Source organism: Sarcophilus harrisii, chromosome 3 (genome assembly GCF_902635505.1).
Source record: "Sarcophilus harrisii chromosome 3, mSarHar1.11, whole genome shotgun sequence".
Classification (NCBI taxonomy): Eukaryota; Metazoa; Chordata; class Mammalia; order Dasyuromorphia; family Dasyuridae; genus Sarcophilus; species Sarcophilus harrisii.
Genome location: NC_045428.1, coordinates 117,555,054 through 117,575,408, shown reverse-complemented (window position 1 = coordinate 117,575,408; position 20,355 = coordinate 117,555,054). Strand labels below are relative to the sequence as shown.

Below are 20,355 nucleotides of genomic sequence, written 5' to 3'. Positions count from 1 at the left end.
ATTTGCCATTCAAACCCTTGAATAATTTGTATTACTGGCGGGAAGGTACACAAAAAATAAAAGATTATTGACTTGTTCATGAAAAGATATCATGATATAGTGTACTTGAAGTAAGAAGTCCTTGAATAAAGTCATATGATTCAAGCAAATGGCAGTCCTGAGCACCAATTTCCTCATCCTTGCAATGGGGGGAAAATATTTTTACTATCTAAACCATGAAGCCCTACAAAAATTTGAACCGTTATTCTTTATTCAGAAGTATATTTTAGATATTCTGTATTCCAAGAATAACCCTGCTCCATTGAGAGATCATTAGCATAGAAGAATCCAGGGGTCCCATTGCCTGCTCTATCAGTTAAACAAATATGGATCCAATTGCATACACATAAGGAAATATTTTCCTCTTTGAAAATTTCAGTTGTGAGATTAGAGCACAGCTGCCTGTATCCTGCATTGATAGACACCTATACTCTATTTATAGAAGATGGCATCTCGTTATAATTAAATTTTGGTAAAAGATAAAGCAAAATGATCTCTCACCAACACACTCTCTTTTAAGTACACTAAGGAGATGGAATTTGTTAGTGAAGCATCTGCCAACTTGTTTATACAAGTATGTTGACTCTTTTTCATGATTACTCCCAGATCTTGGAAAACTAAAATAAAATGGCCAGCTAGAAAGTCACTGGCTTTTTGGGGGGTTTTGTTGTTAGGTTTTGTTGTTATTGCTGTTATTGTTTTGGACAACCATCTTATCTAAAATAATATCAAGCACTGTATTCATTTGATTGCTATTAGTATATTAATAGTGTAAGGAGACAGTTAAATATTTAAATGTTCTTTGAAAACATACTTTAGATTTAGTTAATGTCTTACACTCTAAATAGTTCAAAAAGCATATAAAATGGTTAATTGAAAGCAGCTACTTTTCCCCCACTGACTAAGTGGTCTTCTTTAAATTCTAAAAAATAAATAATTAAATCAAATCATCTGAAACTGGTTAATTTTTAAGATATTTGTTGCAGACTCCCATTTTGAACTAATGAGGTTTTCCTCTGCAGTAAAAACATGTAGCAATCATTTAACATTTAGAGAAAATGCTGATGAATTTAAATTCAAACAGCAGACATAATTAGACTCCCACATAAAGACAGTTCCCTTAACTGACAAGATGTCCAGCAACACTCTCAAATCTTATCTTAGTGTTCTGTTAATATTCTGTGTCCACCATGTACAAAACATTACATTAGGTTCTTTGGGGGAGATACAAACAAAGAGAAAACACAATCTCCATCTCCTTGTGCAGTCCAACTCAGGAAACTGACACACAGAAAACCATATTCAATTAACCAACAGAAATAGCACACGTCCTTCAGTCTCAAATAAGTGTTAAATCAACATGGACAAATAATGAGACGCATGCTGCCAGTTGACAAGCTTTTATTAAGTCCTTACTATATGTCAGGAATTAATTATGTTAAGCACATAGAAAGGAGAAAAAATAAACAGCTCTGTCTAAGCAAGGAAGAATAAAATATGGAAAGGATATATACAGGATAAATGTGATATATACAGGATAAATGTCAATAGGGACAAAGCAAAAAATAAATTTAAAATTAAAAAAATAGGGCAAAGCACTAGCATAAAGGAATTCTAGAATATAGAATCTTAAGCTTTGATACATCACCCTTATGATTCTGAACAAATAAGTCACTTAATTCAATTCCAGAATCTTGGAATTAGAATGACAGTAATCTTCACTATCTAAACTTTAGTTTTCAGAAAATGGAAGTTCGAATAATAACCAATGTGACGGATCAGCCTTCATTAACACTTCTACTCCATAGGGTTAGTATCTAAAAAGAAGTGGTAACAGTGGATAAAGGACTGGGCCTGAGGGCAGGAAGGCCTGAGTTCAAAATAGGCCTCAGACTCACCAATTGTGTGACCCTGGGCAAGTTATTTAAAATATAAAATGAGCTGGAGAAGAAAATGGCAAACATCTCTAGCATCTTTGCCAAGAAAACCCAGATGGGTACGCAAAGCGTCAGACACAACTAAAATATAACTAAAGAAAATCTATTTTATTTTCTTTTTGGAGCATTTGTATTGCAAATATTATATAGAGAGATTTTACTCTTGTAAATTCTAAATAGACTTTTCTATTATCTACAATTGCTAGCTTTTGCCTACTACTAAAATAAAACACAAAAGGCCTCTTGAACTCAAAGATGGTCCATATTCCCATTGAGATTCCTTGGGCCGTAACTGGAGTCACAAGTGATATAGATGAGAAGACTCAAGGTATTCTCTACAATATGAGGAATAATCCAGAGTGAATTCTGGATACAGAATATTTGATTCTGGCTAACCTAAAAGTGATTCCTCTATTCTAGGAAGCCTTTCTTCCCCCACCCCCACCTATTAATACTTTCCCATGTCAGTTGATATACATCCGCTCAGTATCTATTTTGTACTTTCCTGAATATCTTTATGTTGTCTCCTCCATCAGAATCTGTGTTCCTCGAGTTCAGATACCACCTGTTGTGGCAGGGATGAGTTTGGGTTGGTCTTTTTTTTTTGGGGGGGGGGCAGACTGGTGGGACCTTTTGCTACTTACCTTTCTTTGTTATTCCCACCACTTAACACATAGGAAACACTTAGTAAATGCTTGCTGATAGACTCTTTATAAATAATTTCACAAAAAAAAAAAAAAACACCTTTCTGCATATTTAAATACAGAAAGAAAGCCGTAGAGAGATGTGGATAAAGCATAAGTCTGGAATGTGGAAAACATGAATTCAAATCCAACCCCAGACACTTAACTAATAGTGTGATCTTGTGCAAGTTACTTAACCTTTGTAAAAATGGAGGCAATGATAGCACCTAATTTCCCAGATTATTGTGAGGATCAAATGAGATAAAAAAAAAAAAAAATTTAAAGCACTCAGCACAGTACTAGTATATAAGTACAATGTAAATGTTATTATCAATAATAATTGCTGATATTTACATAACACTTTACTAACATCATGTCATTTGAGACTAACAACAATCCCATGATGTATTATTATCCTCATTTTTTTATATGAGAAACTATTTATTTTATACATGAGAAAATTTAGGTTCAGGGAATAGCCAAGCAAAATGCCCACAGTCTCACACCTATAAATTGCCAGAATTATGATTCAAAGATAGGTCTTCCAGAATCCAAGAGCAGCTCCTTGTCACCCTATACTACTTGATAAGGAAACTCAGTTATAATTCATTTGTTTTTTCAAGTTGCATTATTCTACTTTTAATGGAAGAGAGTGAATTCATTTTAGAGAAAATCATCCTACACATTATTTCAGAAACATTCTATCAAAATTGATAAAATAATGAACTCTAGTTACAAATACACTTAATATATTGTATTCTCTATGAGTATCCCATTCTTTGATTTTTAAACCTGGAAAAATTAGAGATCATTGTTCACTTTCTCCTCAGTTCCTCAAAAAAAAAAACAAAAAAAAAAAAACCTGAAGCCATAAATTCTTCAACACCATGTCATATTGAACAATTCTATTCTTAATAAAAGAAAGAATACTAAATAAACTAATTTTGATTGATTTCAAAATCTTCCTCATTTTGAAATCAATCAAAATCTATAATCTATATATATATATATATATATATATAATATATATATATTATAATCTATATAATCTATAGTCATCAAAAAAAGAAAAAAGTTAGGAAGATTATTTTTCCCCCTAGGTTCTTCAAAAATAGACAATATAATAAATCCTACAGAATGTATATTTCTGTAAGCCAAAGAAAAAGTCAAATTATTTTCTTTACATTTCCATGTCATCTTGTCATTCCTCTTGGGATGAGAAGAGTAGAAAACAATCTTTTTTCATTTAAGTAGCTTCACTCTTAATTGCTGAGAGAGTTTCAGATTACTTTAAGGGGATGTGATCTTTAAATACAGTAGTTTGTTTTGTTTAAGAAAAGTCAACAGGTAATAGATGTCATGATTTTTTTTTCCCAGAGAATTCTATGATGTGGTAATAAGAGGCCAGAGTGAGGGTATCATACAAGCAGCTGGCATCTGGGATAAATTTGGGCCTTTTTATGACGCTGTTGCTATATCTCCTATGTTATGCTTATTAAGTAACTTTAGGGAATTCTTTTATGAACTCGCTACCACCATTTGCTCTTTTCAGTGGGGAAAAAAAAGTTTTTAAAGTGATACCTTTAGAAATCAAATAGTTCAATCTCCCTATTAAAATGATGATGAAACTGATGCTCAAGGACTTGAAATTACTTTACCAAGTTCTAACAGAAACCTAGTAGATAACAATTAGTATTCAAACACAGGTTTTAAAATTTAATTTTTTATTCCAGATGCTGCTAACAGTCCTCCTATAAGACCTTTTTTTCTATATTGTCTCTGACCTCTTAAATTACCTAATTACTATAAACAAAAACTGCAATCCATACACTGAGTTATTTTGCTACTGCTCATGAGAGATATATTTTCTTTTCCTTAAATCAGGACTGTCTTTGAAAATCTAAAATGGATGGTCAATAGGTAATCACTATTGATCTCTCTCCATTTAACATTCAGCCTATTTCACTACTTATTTAGCTTATTTTCAGTTTAGACTTTCTTAAATATCCACAGGGCTTTTCACATATTTTGAGCTTGAATTTTTTTTTTTGGGGGGGGAGGGGAGTAGAAGAAGGAAAAGAAACATAATTTCAATAGCTTTCCTTTGAAAATATCAAAAAGTATCTTTAACTTTCCCAATATAAAAACACTGTCTAATCAAAAAAATTTATTTGTTAACATATAGAATTACTGTAAGAATTCACTAAAATTCCGACTGGCAGCTTCTGATAAACCAGCAGTTCAAAGTTCCAACTACATTTTACTGCCTGCATATAGAATTATCATTCCTAATATATTGATATTAATATATGTAAAACAATACCATATTGCTCATTTTGCTAAGTAAGATACCTAAATAAAATACCAGTTAAAATCATTCTTTTATTACATGTTCTCTGTACTCTGAAATGTCAAGAAGTGGTAAAAGGATTTGAAAATAGCCAATTTACATAGTATTTTAATCCACCTTCAAAACCTGGCTCAAACTTTAATTTTTCCAGGAAGTTCTGCTGATTAAACCCACCCACTCTTATTATTTCTGAATAAATGAGAGGAAATCTAGCCTGAAATATTGGCAAGTCTAAATTAAGGTATTTTTGTTCTATCAGTTTCAAGTACATACTTGGAACTAATTTGAAATAATTCTTAAACTAACCAAGTGAAGTTATATGCACTAGACTTTAATGATTAGGAAGGACTTGCCTATAATTGTAGGGAAAAGAAAAGAAGGGAATGAGCATTCATTCATTAAGCACCTAAGATGTGCAAGACACTAAAGCAAATTACAAACATTTCATTTGATTCTCACAACACCACCATGAAATAGATATATTATTTATCTCCAGTTTACAATTAAGGAAACTGAGACAAAAAAGAGATTTATTGACATGCCCAGACCACATAGCTAATAAGTATCTGATACTGAATTTGAATTCAGGTCTTTCTTACTCAGGCCCATTGCTCTGTTATACTACCGGTTGTCTCTTTCTCTTTAAGAAATATTTTAAAGTAGAAGTAGTTAATTATCAGCACCCTTTAAAAGTTCATTCTATTAAAAATATTAAGCTGCAGTGCTTTGGGGGGAGGGTCTCCTTCTGAACTTCTTTCTGCTCTGTTTTGTCAAGTATTTCAATTATTCGTGATTTATTTTCTTACCATAAATGTTGCTTTTGAATTTCCAAGTATTATAAATTTGATATGCTACAATCAAGCTACTTAGAAAGTATTCATTTACTGTTCAGTCAATATCCTGATAATTGCCAAAGGTGTATCAATCATATGCTGGAAATTCAAAATGTTCTAAAGCAAACCTGTGACAAAATCTCAGAACATAAAAAGGATCTGAAAGGAGATCTAGTCCAATCCATACCTGAATAATGCACCTCTCCAATATTAGGCAGTCATCTATCTACCAGTTGCTTCAAAACTTTCAATAAGAGGGAACCTACTTTCTTCCTCAATGTCATCCATTTCAATTTGGGACATTTCGAATCATCAGGAAAATATTTCTTATATCAAGCCTATTTGCAACTTCCACAATAGCTAAATGGAATAAATAACACTCCTCAAATACTCAAAAGACAAATCATAAATTCTCAAGTCTCCTCCTCTTCTCCCTTCAACTAATCTTCTCATGATATGAATTCGCTGCCTTTTATCACTTTGGCTGTATACTCCAGAAAATCAATACTCTTACTAAAATGGGACACCAGGAATGAACACAATACTAGATGTGATCTGACCAGAACATAGTACAACAAGAGTATCACTTCCTCCTAATCCTAGATACCATCTTTTCTCTCACTAGAACCTCACTCTCTCCACCATGAAAGTTTTCATGGCTGCCACATCACACTGGTGACCCATAAAGAGCTTATGATCTATCAGAATCTTCATGTATTTTTTTTTATTGACTTGTCTAGCTAACCCTGCTTGCCCTGGAGGAGTGACATCAAAACAAAAAATAGGGACCACTAATATGTACATAAGGACCCCTGTAGACCATAGATTAATTTTAATGTAATTTTATCTATGTTTTTATTGTATTTTCATTTAAATATTTTGTTAATTATTTCCCAATTACATTTTTATCTGATTTGAGTTGCACTCAAGAGCATTGTGGGATGAGTATTTAACACCTCTCCCCTAGAGAGAAATCCAACGTCATATGATTCACATTCAGTTACTATTCACCTCTGGAATAGCACTGTATATTAAAGAAAAAACAAATATGTCATAGTAAATAAGTGATAGAATTAATGAATTTAAAGATAAACAAAGGCAAAAAGAAGGAATTTGTTAGCTTCTAATCTCTCTCCCCATCCCTACTTATGGAAATGAGATAGTCACAAGTTGTCACATTTCAGGAATATTAAGCTAGCTTCATTTTGATCCATGGCTATGGAACCAATTCCTATCCCTAGCCCACGGTCACAAATAAGCAAGCTGTGGGTATCTGGAGGACTGACAAACAAGTTCATCTTTTACCACACTTAAAATAATCTATTCAGTGCATGTCCTATAGACTATAAATCAGGCTACTCTATAAAAATATGATGATTTAAAAAGATTTAAGAAACATAGTTTCTGGTTAATTTAATCATTTTATTAATAAGGCCAGCACATTATTAATAAAGGGATGGTCATTTGGCCCTCTCTCTTAGACCAAAGACAACCTCGGAGCAGGCTCACTGTTTATATACCTTTCAAGGAGTAGAAATTCCTGAGAAGTGGCAATCAACTCTGATTGGATAACACAATAGGCTGTGAGCTATATTAAAATGAGGGGCTAAGAGTGATATCATGTCACCCTTGGACAAAGAAACTACCTCTAAACTCAGACTATCCCCAGGCTGGAGTTATCTAGACAACAGGATGTCTCCATCCAAGCTTGATTGAATAGAATTCACTTTGTAGGTTTAGGTTGGGTCAGTTGGAGAAGTAACCTTTAGAGATTGACATCTTGGAAATAGAAAAGGAAGAGGGATCTCTGAATCTTCTCAAATCTATTCATTATTAATAATAATTTCTCTCAAAAGACAACACACTGCAAGACTAGTGTCGATTCTTTAAATTTAATCTTCAGGTTGAAGGCATGTAGCTTCCCAATTAAATATGCTTATTTCAAAAACTGACTTCTAATTAGTTATCAGCTCTTGGAATACTTTTAATGTTATAAACTACAATCTGAGTCAAGTCATACATCTTAATTCCTTTTTCAACAGAGTCAACACATGAATAGATCAAGAAATGATAAAGACAGCATATCAATTTTAGCAAAGAAGTGAACTTAATCAGATGGTCTTTAAAGCAAAGGTTGAATGACCATTTATCGGTTACATTCCTGGGGAAATAATTTTTTTCAAGTATGATTTGGACCTTCAGGATGCTGAAATTCTATTAAAGTCTCTTTATTATGAATAAAATGTAGAGATGTGGATTAGATAATAGCACAGTTTTACAGGAATTGGTTTTATAAATGGACTCAAAGGACTGGTATCCATTCTTTAGGAAAGGTAATATTTAATGAATATAAATATAAATTTAGTGGATCAAATGAGTCAACATATTGTAAAAGGCTGGGTAACAAAAGATTTTTTAAATCATAGAAATGAGAGTTAAAATGAACTTTACCAACTCTATTATTTTATAGATTAATAAATGGAGGCAGGCATTTTATCATGTATATTGCTCCAACTTTCTTCATTAGTATTGTCATTTTTCAGACTAACTTGTTATTTACAAGGGATTATGTTGAGACTGACTTATTTGGCCACCACAAGCCACAAAGTCAATTCAAAATTTAACATAAAAGGAAAATTCCTCACAACTGAAAGTTTTACAGAAATGCAAAGGATGGTTTCAAAGAATAATGAGTTCCCCATTACCATGCTTCTTCAAGCAGAAGCTGAAGACTACTAGCCAATGAGGAAAGAAAAAGTACAGGGGCAGGAAATGGTCTAGACAATCTCAGAGATGACCTTGTAATTCTAAGAGATGTGATTCCACAGCCCCCAACCCAAAAGTATATATAGAAAGAAGCACATATTTAAAATCTCCATGATTTAAAATTAATGTGACTGTTAGAACAAAAGAAAATTTCATACTGCTAAAAGCAAAATCTGATAACTGGTTGATTGCTAATGGTAAGTAAAGTTTTAATTACTACCCAAGTACTTCAGATATTTTGATGCTTGGAATGGTCAATCCTACACAACAATAAGCAGAGAAGATATCACTTACATGCTATGATTTGAAGAGCATCAAAAGACCTCTCTAGGCAAAAATCTCTCCTCCATGTACCCAGGATATATAAAATTGCCAAAATTAGTCATGCCATTGACAGTCCTCATTAAAATAAAAATATTACCTGCTTTAATTCATTACATCATTATTTTCCAATTAACTAATTCTACCTAAGATGTCAGCTTTTCTAGCTAAGCCATTTAAGAAAACTTTCAAGGAATGAGATAAAGAACAGAGAAATTTTTGATGGATAAAAAAATCACAAACCCAGAAAAATGGTAAGAGTTGGGAAAGAAATTCTACTAATGGAGAAATTATAAGAAATCGAGATGAATAGAAATTAAAAGGAAACCTGAAATACACTGCAAAATCTTTAAGATTTTATGTATATTCATGCTACACAGGGTCACACCAACAATTTTTTAGTGGCCAACAGATTACAGTAAGGAGAAATTCCACCATAAAGGATGTGCATATAATCTCTGACAAGTACTACTGTTCAGTATTAAGTGCCCTGCCACAGGCACTAAAACAGTGTCCTGAAAGAGTTAATATGTCTCTTCTCCCTAACTATTATATGGAATGATTTAGGCAGCTGATTGAACATAGTCTAATACAATCCTTTTGGTTTTATTCTTTCCTAACCACTTGGTAGGAGGTGTTCAACATTTTAAAATAGTAACAGTATTGACAGCTGGAAGACACTAGGCTTAGGTTACAGTGCCAATTTTAGATATCAGTAGGATTCAAATGACTGGAAAGAGCCTTGTTCGTAAAGAAGGTTGGTTTAGTTATGAGATAACTATATCCAAAAAATAAGCATAGTTTTTCAAATTTGAAAATAAGGTGCCACATAAGAAATTTAATACAGGTATATTTATATTCATAGGAATAATGAATGCACATAGATAAACACACAACCTCAATTTGTCATGCTATTTGAAAAACTATGCCACTGGGAAATTTTGCTCCCAGAGCAATGGCAACGTTATTGTATGAAAATCAAGAAACATTTTTTTTTAACTTTAGACAAAAGCCAAATTCACACCAAACCATTATTTTCACATGATGGAATATTAACACAGATTCTTCTCTTCTAACTTTTGGTGTTCCTGTGGAATTGGAAGCTGACAACATATATATAGATTTTTACTGCTTTCATTCTCAAACCATTAGAATCTTTTAAATGCATCACAATCCTTTCAACATCATAACGATTTTTATGAAATATATATTATGTAAGTGAACTTTTAGTTTCCATAAAAATGGAGGAATAAGTTAATATTGTAATTTAGATACCCTTTTTCATTTTCTGATATAGTATAGTAAAGCAAATTAGTTTCAATAAAGCCATCATAAACAGCTCGGGAAAACACAGAATTGGGCAGGGGGAAAGGTGGAGAGGTAGTAAAAAGCAGAAGGTTTGTTGGGAGGGTTTTGGGGAAACATTATTTTTTTGAGGATTTATCTCTCAAGCCAGAAAATAAACACCAAAATTCAAAATAGAGTCAATCATTTTCCCAGCAAGTATTTCTTAAATACCGACTCTATTCTAGGCACTGTGCTAAGCATTGTAGATACCAAAAAATAGGCAAAAAACAATCCTCATCCTCAAGGAGTTTACATTTGAATGGGGGAGCCAACATGCAAATTAATATATACAAAGTATGCTGGACATTTAGAAACTATAAAGTCTTTTCCCTTAGATCTCCTATATTTCACCCTTTCAGCTCAAGACATCTGGATTAGTGTCTTAATTTTCTTTCTCCAACCTGCCTTGCATCTCTCTTACTAGTCATGTGCCATGACAAATGAGCAACACTTCTTGAGCATTCTAACTTGATCTTTCCCCAGTAGTATTTTTTGTGATTTAACACACTGTCATAGCAATTATCCTTTTTTCTCTAAGCTGTCCTCTTAACATTTAGGAGTGTATAGACAGAGCTTCACACTATAGCACCCATAGGTTCAAAAATGCAAAAATACGTTAATAAATATGTATGGTCATATATTCAAAGCTAGAAAAAAAACTTACTATAATACATGAAATTATAACATCAAGAGGAAATTAAAATGGCTATTTCCTAATAGGAGGAGATTTCAATTAAATAAAATCAAGTAATTGAGTTTGATTACAGGAACGTAAACAGAATCAAAAAATAATGAATTAACTAAAGGGCTTTCTTTCTCTGAAATTAACCTTACATGGTTAGTGACATAAAGGCTTCATTGTGGACTAACCTCTAAAACCCAAATTGAAGGAAAGGAAGAAAAGCTCCTTTTTTTCAAAACCTGGATTAAATTATTCCAATAATTCCTAAATTTCCTGTTTTTCTTCATATTTTTGATCCTGAACATATAATAAATAGATAATTCCTGAGACACCTCTCCCCTCCCTAAGCACCAATACATGAATCATGTGTTTACTCTACTAATCCCTTTTCTGAAAATTCAATTACCAATGCCCTACATGAAATATAAATAGTGTCCACTTATTTATTAGCTATTGTTATGTTATATACATATTGTATACTGTTATGCACAAATATAATCTAGGTTGAGATATACCAGTTCCTAGAAGACAAGAAACAAATTTGTATGATTTCTTTATCTAACGACCAACTTTGGATTATATGTATATACAGTGATAGGGAAGAAGCAGAAGTATTAAAGGATATGGATTCAAATCTCATCTCTGACACTCACGTATGGGACAGTAGTCAATTCAATTAATTTCTAGGTGATGTAGTGCACTGATAGAGCACCAGTCCTGAAGTCAGGAAGACTCATCTTCCTGAGTTCAAACCTGCCCTCAGACACTTGCCAGCTGTATGATCCTGAGCATGTCACAACCCTGTTTGCCTTAGTTTCCTCATCTGTAAAAAATGAGCTGGAGAAGGAAATGGCAAACTGCTTCAGTATCTTTGCCAAGAAAACCCCAAATGAGATCACAAAGAGTCAGAGCCAACTAAAAGACCAATTAAGCAATGAGCTTTTTCTCACCTGTAAAATAAAGGGGTTGGATTAGTTGTACTCTAAGGATCCTTTGAGTATGAGATCTCTAACACTCTGATATACCCATTTTAAAATGAAATAAACATCATTGATTTTTTTCCTACTCAATTTAATTTATATACATAACAGAATGGTCAAAAAGTATTTTAATGTTTATCAATTACTCCACTCACTGCTCTAAAAATTCCAAAGAGTCAACTCCGACCCAAAATACACATCACTATTTGTAGAAATTTAAATTTGTTCTCATATTGTAAGAGAATCACTGATTTTTAAAGTATTTTAATAGCTAAAAAGTATTTTTAAATAAGTTTTGAATATAAAACTCCAGTAAAACACTTTAATTTTTTTCCCCTCTGAATTTTGTTAGCAAGTGGAAAAAATAGTAATTCTCACTCTAAATTTTCCCTGAGGAAAAGTAAATTTGGCAATTACTCTCAATTCTTTCCCACCCTAAATAAAATGTCAATTGGTGCCAAGATTCCACAGAAAATATTGTATGAAACTAAGAAATAGAAAAGATTCTTGTTTGGCTAGCAGGAGATAACACATATGTCCCAAAAGCAAATTATATATTCATTAAAAATTAAACAAATCCAAATTACTTGGTAAGCATATATGTAAATATCCCTTTAACCTGCCAGATATGAAAATTCTGATCGAGTTTTGATAACTATTTGAATTAAGAGCTGAACAGATAACAAAATAAATTTCTTCATTTCCTATAGTTCTGCCTCCATCTTGGAAGACCCAGAATTATTCCTTTTTCTGCATGATCCAGAGGAACTGGGATTAATATAGGAAGGGCTCTCAGATATAATGAAGGTTCCCATTCATTAGTCATTTTATTATAGTACTGCTACTAAGACACACCTTGGTTTATGGACTTGTGGTTTGTACTGAAACAAGTTGTTCAGCATATTTCTCACTATAACTACAACTACGTGTGTGTGTTTGTATGTGACCTCCCGGTTTCACTTTGTCAGTAATTGAATTTCACTCAATACAGAGCCAAGATGTTGGCATTACTTAACAATTTGTGCATAAAATCTTATAAAATGGGATCTAAGCAAGATTTTATTTTTAAAAATTTTCATAAAAAAATTAAAATTAAAGGAACAAGTTTTGCCATGTTCATTACCAGCCCAAACATTGTGGTTTCGAAGTTGCAAACTATAATTTTTTTTCGAGGAACTATGTTTATTCTTAATCAAGAGAAGATTGGACTTAAAAAAAAAAAAAGAATTCTCAAAACCAACATTTCTTGCCCATCAGATAGGTCTCACAAAACAATGTTTTGATTAGAGCAAATTAATCAAAATGTTTAAGGCCCATTAAAATAAACATGACCTTACAAAGGAGGAAAGTGAATAGTTTGCATTTTACATATCCCCAAGTTCCCCAAATTAGAATGTATCAAAATATCTTTCTTATTTTAAATTATATTTTTTCAATCAGCAAAAATCTGCCTTCTCTTTCTCCTATCCCCTTCCAAAAAGAAAAGGAAATAAAGAATGTTTTTCAATGAATTAAGATTGTATATTTTTTCTCTTATTGCTAATATACAATAATATGTATTATTATTATTGAAGGGGGGTGGACAAGTAATATAAGACAAGGAACAAAGCATAAGCAATGCTCCTCAAATAGTTGCATTTCTTAGCAATTAAAACAATATATGTTTTATTTTTAAAGCTTAATACAAAACAATTTTTCATTTTCTCCTTTTAGAAAACAGTTTTCTATTTTCTTCTATTTGACATTTGTAAATGCTTTGTTTAAGCCCAATGCTTAAGCCTCAAGACAGCAAGACAAAAGTCACTCCTAAAAGACAAGCTCACTCACTAAAAAGTTGCTTTCTGTCATGTGTCTTAGGAACTACTTAACTATTGATTTTGCAGCAGCAAGACATATTCAAGATGCTTTCTTAATCATACAAAACTCAAGTTAGTCTGATTGCCTTCATAAACTCCAAATGTGACTTATTATTTTCACAGCTAAACAGAACAACTTAAAGTGAAAATAGCCAACAGCATTCTCTGACTTCCATTCTTCTTCCCACTTTCATTTTCTTTTCATTCCATTTTTCATTTTCTTTTAAAATAAGAAATTAACAACTTGCTTAAAAATCACTCATAACTCACAAGATTCAGGAGCTTACATGTTAATCCTCTATACCTTAGCAATTCAAGTGAAAAGGAAGCATCCCTTACTACTATCCAGTTCCTATTTTAGTGATAGCATTGTTTGGATTGGAGGGGGAGGGAGGATTTAACAGAGTAATTATTTAATTCCATTTTATACTTGTTATAGTATTGAACAAGCAAATTGACTTTATGACTGTGACAACTGTCTTCATCTTTTTTTAAAACGTTACATAAGAATAAAAAATATTAACTAGACAATTCATTCACTGTCCAGATTAAAATTTCTACAACACAGCAACTGCATTTCATCTCAGCCAATTTTAGACACTTCCTCTTAGAAATCTGATAAAAAGAAAATTATTTTCTACATATCCTCCATAACACTTCTTACGTAAATGAATATCCAACAGAATGGCCTTACAGTTTTGTTCTATTTTGTTTTCTTAAGATATCCAACAGGTGAAACTTACTTGACCGTGACTCGATTCGATAAATCCTGTAGATCTCCAGGATGGAAAAGCTGAGCTTCCTTCAATCCAATCTTTTCACACGCTTTTAGAAAAACATTTATATTATCCTGTGAAAAGAAGCGGAAAGCAATTGCTTAGCCAAATACTCCCCAGAGCAGAAGTTGCAAGTTTTTTATGACCAAACTTTCCACACTTCAAAGTCCAGTCACGGGTTCCAAAAAGCAAGGCAGCGAGATGTATTCATATACATTTATACACATATATTGTAAGAAGCACAGACGGCAGATCAGTCTTTCACTGATGAGCTAAAGAGATCCTTTCTCCAGGGACAGAAGTTGCTATTGCTGTGATCTTTGGGACTGGCACGTTAAACATTACCTGTTACAGGACAAGTGCCTAGCCACTAGGCAGTAATCTGCACTTTGATGTCAGCTACGTTCTGCAAACAAACGCCCTCTTTCCAGCTTTGCACGACAAGCCTCACCTCTTTAAAAATAACTCCAGCTCCTGACATTCACCCACCCAGAAACTGTTGGCAGGGAAGAAAGAAGAGGAGGAACATTCTGTTTCTATGATCACAAATTACAGAACGGCTGCAGAATACCTCACCTGTAAGCTGGGTTTGGTTGCTCAGCGAGCCCTTGACAGACAGAGGAACCATACTACAGGACGTAGGAAACCGGACTAGGTTCTTTTTCATTGGCTAAGTGACAGAGTTTAGGTGTGTGCATTACTCACCCTCTGCACCTGCCACAGGAACTGCTTTGGAAAAATGAAAGCCTCCTTTTCCCCTATTCCCCACCCCCTCTCCATAAAGATTTTGATCACAGCTAATACCAAAAACAGAATCGCTGATTCACAAAACAACTGATTTCCATTCACATAGGTAACTACAAGAACCCCACATGCCAAGAGAAAATCAAATGTTCACATGGAGTATATTCCAGAGACATTGTGGCTAAGTCTAAATAGTGTGTTTACTCTCTGAGGGGATAATTCTAGGAGCACTTTGTCCCCAGTGCCAACTCCATGAGGGTTCATTCTCATGATCCCCAACATGAAAGGGCTTGGCGTGCCAAAGCATATCTGAATAAACTCAAGCATGCTGGCAACACACAACATTAGTTCCCTTGACAGGGAACCTCATTCTCTTCCCCTCAACAGTTGGCCCTGGTAGAATAGTATGGAACTCTTCTACTAAGAGAGAGGCAAGTACTGTCTTTCCTACCTTAAAAGTTTCTTGTCCCTCTAAGAAAGAGTTACAAAGAGAAAAAGACTTTTTTTTAAAGAAAATTGAAGTATTTGGATCCTTGAAGAAGAAGAAAAAAAAAGAAAGGGATCTGGAAAAATGGCCTAAACAAGTATAAAGGAATGAGGAACAATGATTGCTGATAAACCAAAGGATAAAGGTATTTATGACTAGAGGTGTGGGTTTCTATTATGGAGTGGTGTAGTAAAATTCAGTTTTCATTACTCAACTGCAAGCTGGAAGCCCTGATTCACTTTTAGCAAGAATGAATCAAAGATTAAATGAATCCAAAAGCCCATATCCTGGACAACTCTAGGCTGAAGGTTCTAAATCTACCCCTACTCATCAGAAGAAAAAAGACATGACTTTCTTTTTGGAAATTTGAGAAAAGAGAAGCAAGACTTAATTCTAGTTGAAGACTCTCAATCTACCCCTACTCAACAGAAGAAAAAAGAATTGATTGTCTTTTTGGAAGTTTGAGAAAATGGAATCAAGACGAAGTTCATGCACTGAATCATGCAATGCAAAATTGAAATCTGAAGATTTTAACTAATTAGAGATTCTAATGTTAAGGGCTTGGGGTGGCAGGAAAGGGAGGATAATTTTTCTGTTTTAAACAGAAGAAAATAATGTACAGTCTCCAGAACCCAGTTTAAGCAGAATGATATTATAGTATTAGTAAAAACCCAAATCCTAAAAAAAAAATCTATTTTCATAATTTAAAAAAAATAAAAAGAAATGCATCAAAAGGTTTCCCAACTGATGATTTTAATTTAGTTTGAAATTTTAAGATTCAGTTAGGCCATGTTAAAATGTTTAAAAAATATATTGATATTTGTTATGGAAATTAGCATCTATTTAGTTGGCAATGATGAATAGATTGATGGAGATAAATAAACACACGTCTCTTGAAGAATCATTCTCAAAGACTTTTAAAACATCATAATTAAAAAGAAAATAGACAGGCTGAAATGTAATTGTCCAGAATGAGATCAACTATACCAACAGTGAAAAATGAAATTAAGTCACAATTTTAAATATCATAAGGTGGATTATCTGTTGTGTCAGTCTGAAAATAAAAGAAAGCTATTTCAATTGTTATTGTTTAATTTTTTAAGTAGAATTTTATAGACATATACATGGCATATGCAATAAGGACAGGATATATAGTGATCAGAATCTTGTCTTAAATGGTAGTTTTTGGACATGTGCCCACCAGTAATTTAATTTTTGCTCATATTTCAAAGCACCTTGGGAGGCAGGTGCCTCAAGGAAGATATAAAATTATGAACTAAATGTTTTATGTTCATTGAAACCACGCCCAACTGAACTCATGAAATGGGGAGTATTTGCTATTAATTTTTAATGTTTTTCATGTAAACAAATAAATATGTCATCTAAAAATAGCAAACAAAATAAATGCCTACTTTGGTCAAGTCATAATTGAGTGGTCTGGGGGTCAAACTCTAATTCCAGCTCTATCACTAAATAATGATGTGACCTTGAGCTAGATATTTACTTTGGGCCTCAGTTTTCTTTAACTCTAAAATAAACGCTTTAACTAACTCAGAGGTTCTTCATCATTAGGCCAGGATTTACCAGCAAATCTCCACGTTTTACCTGATAGTACTTCAAGCTAGTTCCCATCACTTTGATCTCTGCTCAGTTTATCAAGATTCTCAAGAAGAAAGAAAGCACATCCACCATTGTTTGTTTCACCTTCCTTCCCAACATGCTGAAAAACCTCACTGTGAGAACTTCCTCTAATGATTTCAAGGCATTTGGGAAAACAAAAGTAACTCTTTAAAAAAAAAAAGTGGGCACCCGAGACAAGATGACTTTTATGATTTGAGAGTTGTCTATGTAATAGAAAAATAATAAAACAAAAAGGGAAGACTGGAATTGATTCCTAACTGTGGGCTCCAGAGAGAATTTTCTGAGTCTATTTTACAATAAAATTCCAGTTCAGTTTTAGTTTAGTCTTTCACTTGTCCCTCCAATAATACTCTTCAATTCTCAAAACCTCAAAAAATGGAGGGAAAACTCTTGGCTAGTCCAACACCAAAGTGGAAAGATGTCAGTGACTAATAGTGGCAGCAAGGAGCATGGTAAATAGTGTTGGACCTCCAGTCAAGAAGACCTGAGTGGATAACAGACAATATGTGCTCTCTGCCTCAGTTTCTTCAAATGTAAAAAATGGGGGAGGGGGGAAGGGTAAAAGGAGATTAATAGCATCTACCTCCCAAGATTATGGTGAGGATCAAATGAGGTAATATCTGTAAAGCACTTAACACAGTGGCTAAAATATAGTATCATATAAAAGCTATTTATTATTATTGTTATTATTATTAACAATTATTATTGTTGTTACTATTATCCAAAAACCAAAAGAGCCAAATTCAGTGGAGTTCAACAACAAAAGATTAGCTATCAAATTATCATTTTAGAGAATTTAGCAATTCATAAAATTGCCAAAGACAGAGATTTTGATTTGCATCAGAGAGAAAAATGCCTACAAAGATTCATTCACAACTCTTTTCAAATATGGAAATTGTTGTTCCTTTCCAGTATACATGTTCAGAGATTCTAATTTTCCAAACAGGCTCTTGGCAAAAATTCTAAACTAAGGGAAGATGATCTTTGATTATTTAATGCCTCTCTTCTCTTCAATCAGCCTTCCAAAAAAGAAGAAAAAAAAGGAAAAATGTTCCTATCCCTTGATCGAATCCCATAAGACTCTGCTTCGATGTTATCATTAGCCTAATCGCTGCTAAAGATTTCCTCAAAATAGTTTGGTGCTTAGCCCTTCCAGACAAAGTGTCAAATTTTGGGCACAGTAAGACACACACAAAAGGTTTCCCACAGAATTATATGGCACCTCAGGATCTATAAGGACATCTGAGATCACCTAATCTATAATTAGAAAAATATTTTTCACCTAAAATGGAAGGGACTTAATTCATTATATCTAGTTTAACCTATTTTTATACCTCTCCCTGCCAGTTAATTTTTTTAAGTACATGAATCAAAGAAAATCATTCCTCAATAATTTCTTAACCTATGAAGAAACAAAGATCATCTCAGTAATATAAATTAAATTGAGTCTATTATGTAAATGTAGAACATGATAAAATTCCTAAGTAATTTAGAATTTTACTAGTATCTGCCAAATAAGTGAGCATTAGCCTAAATTATATATAATTTTATATAAAATTATATGTAATTTATTGAAAACTATATAAAATATATCAAATCTTTAGAATAGAAAATACTAATCAACTCAATTTAATAGCAACTATAAATCACAAAATATTCCTATAGATGATCTACAAAAGAACTGGAAGAATCAAACTGATTCAGTAAACTAGAAGTTATATAAAAAATGTCTTCCTTTGGGCTTATCTTCTTTCTAATCTAACATCAAAGATTCTTCAACTTTCAATGTTGATTTTTAAAAGTGGATTTAAAAATCTTTCCAAATAAAAAAACTATCTCTTGAATATCAGAGTAGTGAATAAAAGTTAAGAGAATTCCAAAAATAAAAGCATTTGATGTAGGGTTTAGGTAGCAACAGAATGCTATGAACAAATGACAGAACCAGTTATTTAATTCATGGAAATTCAATGGATATTTATTAAGTATCTTCTATGTGTGTTACAGTTTTGGGAATCGGGGACATGCAAAGGCAAAAAATGAAATATGGTTTTTGCATACATTCTATTGGAGTATGCAACATATAGAAATAAATAAATGTAAGATAATTTGAAAAGGAGGAAAGAATACTAATAACTAAAATCATTGACTAGGAAAAGTTTCCTTTAAGAAGTGATATCTTTACAGAGCCTTGAAGCTAATAATCTGAAAAGGTGAGTCAGCCAATTTGTACTGTAGACATGGAGGGCAAGCTGTGCAAAGGTGTACAGAGATGGGAGACAGCATACAAAGTTCTGATAACACCAAAAGGAATGTGAAATACATCTGGAAAAGCAGGCAATAAAAAGATTGTGAAAAGTTTTAAATGAGAATGCTAAGGGGAAAGAGACAAGATGAAGAAGAAAAGAAAGAAGAGAAAGGACCAGAAGAAGAAAATGAGGCAGAAAAAAAGGAAGAGAGAGGATGAAGAGGAGGAGGAAAGAGAATTTTAAAATCAGGAGATCAGAAATCGAGCAAAGAACAATGACACTTGATAGGAGAATCTGGAAAGAGTAGTATCAGAAAATGAGACAAGGGAGAATGTTTCAGGAATTGGAGGGAGGGGGCAAAGAGGTATGGTCAATAATATCAAAATCTGTCAAGAAATGGAAAAGGGTGAGAACTGAGTAAAAGCCAGTGGATTTGGCAATTAAGAAACTTTTGGCAAACCTGGACAGAAAACTTTTATCTCAGTGGTTAGAATAGGTAGTTAGAATTCAAGGGAATGAAAAATGAAGAGGAGATAAGGAAGTAAAGCTAAGATTTTAGCAAGCTATTTTTTTAAAGGAATCTGACTTCAGGAGAATAGGACAGTTTGATGGGATGGCAGAATCAAGTGAAGGTTTCTTGAAGATAGGAGAAACAGAGGGTATATTT

General features: G+C 33.0%; 1 protein-coding gene and 1 long non-coding RNA gene across 17 annotated transcripts in view; one reads left to right on the top strand and one right to left on the bottom strand.

Moving 5' to 3' along the window:
- The window catches only part of LMO7 (LIM domain 7), a 229,116-nt gene that overhangs the window by 90,754 nt on the left and 118,007 nt on the right, over window positions 1-20,355 (bottom strand). For 15 of the 16 annotated variants that reach the window (XM_031958503.1, XM_031958502.1, XM_031958506.1 and 12 more), the window contains one exon: window positions 14,538-14,644. In XM_031958503.1, coding sequence (XP_031814363.1) covers window positions 14,538-14,644 — 107 coding nt within the window. Of the gene's footprint in view, window positions 1-14,537; window positions 14,645-15,021; window positions 15,038-20,355 lie in introns of those variants that run through there. The other variant, XM_031958507.1, reaches the window with a different exon arrangement.
- Window positions 1,582-14,620, top strand: LOC116422260. Its single transcript, XR_004232826.1, has 2 exons — window positions 1,582-1,848; window positions 14,516-14,620. It is a non-coding gene; the product is annotated as an uncharacterized LOC116422260 (long non-coding RNA).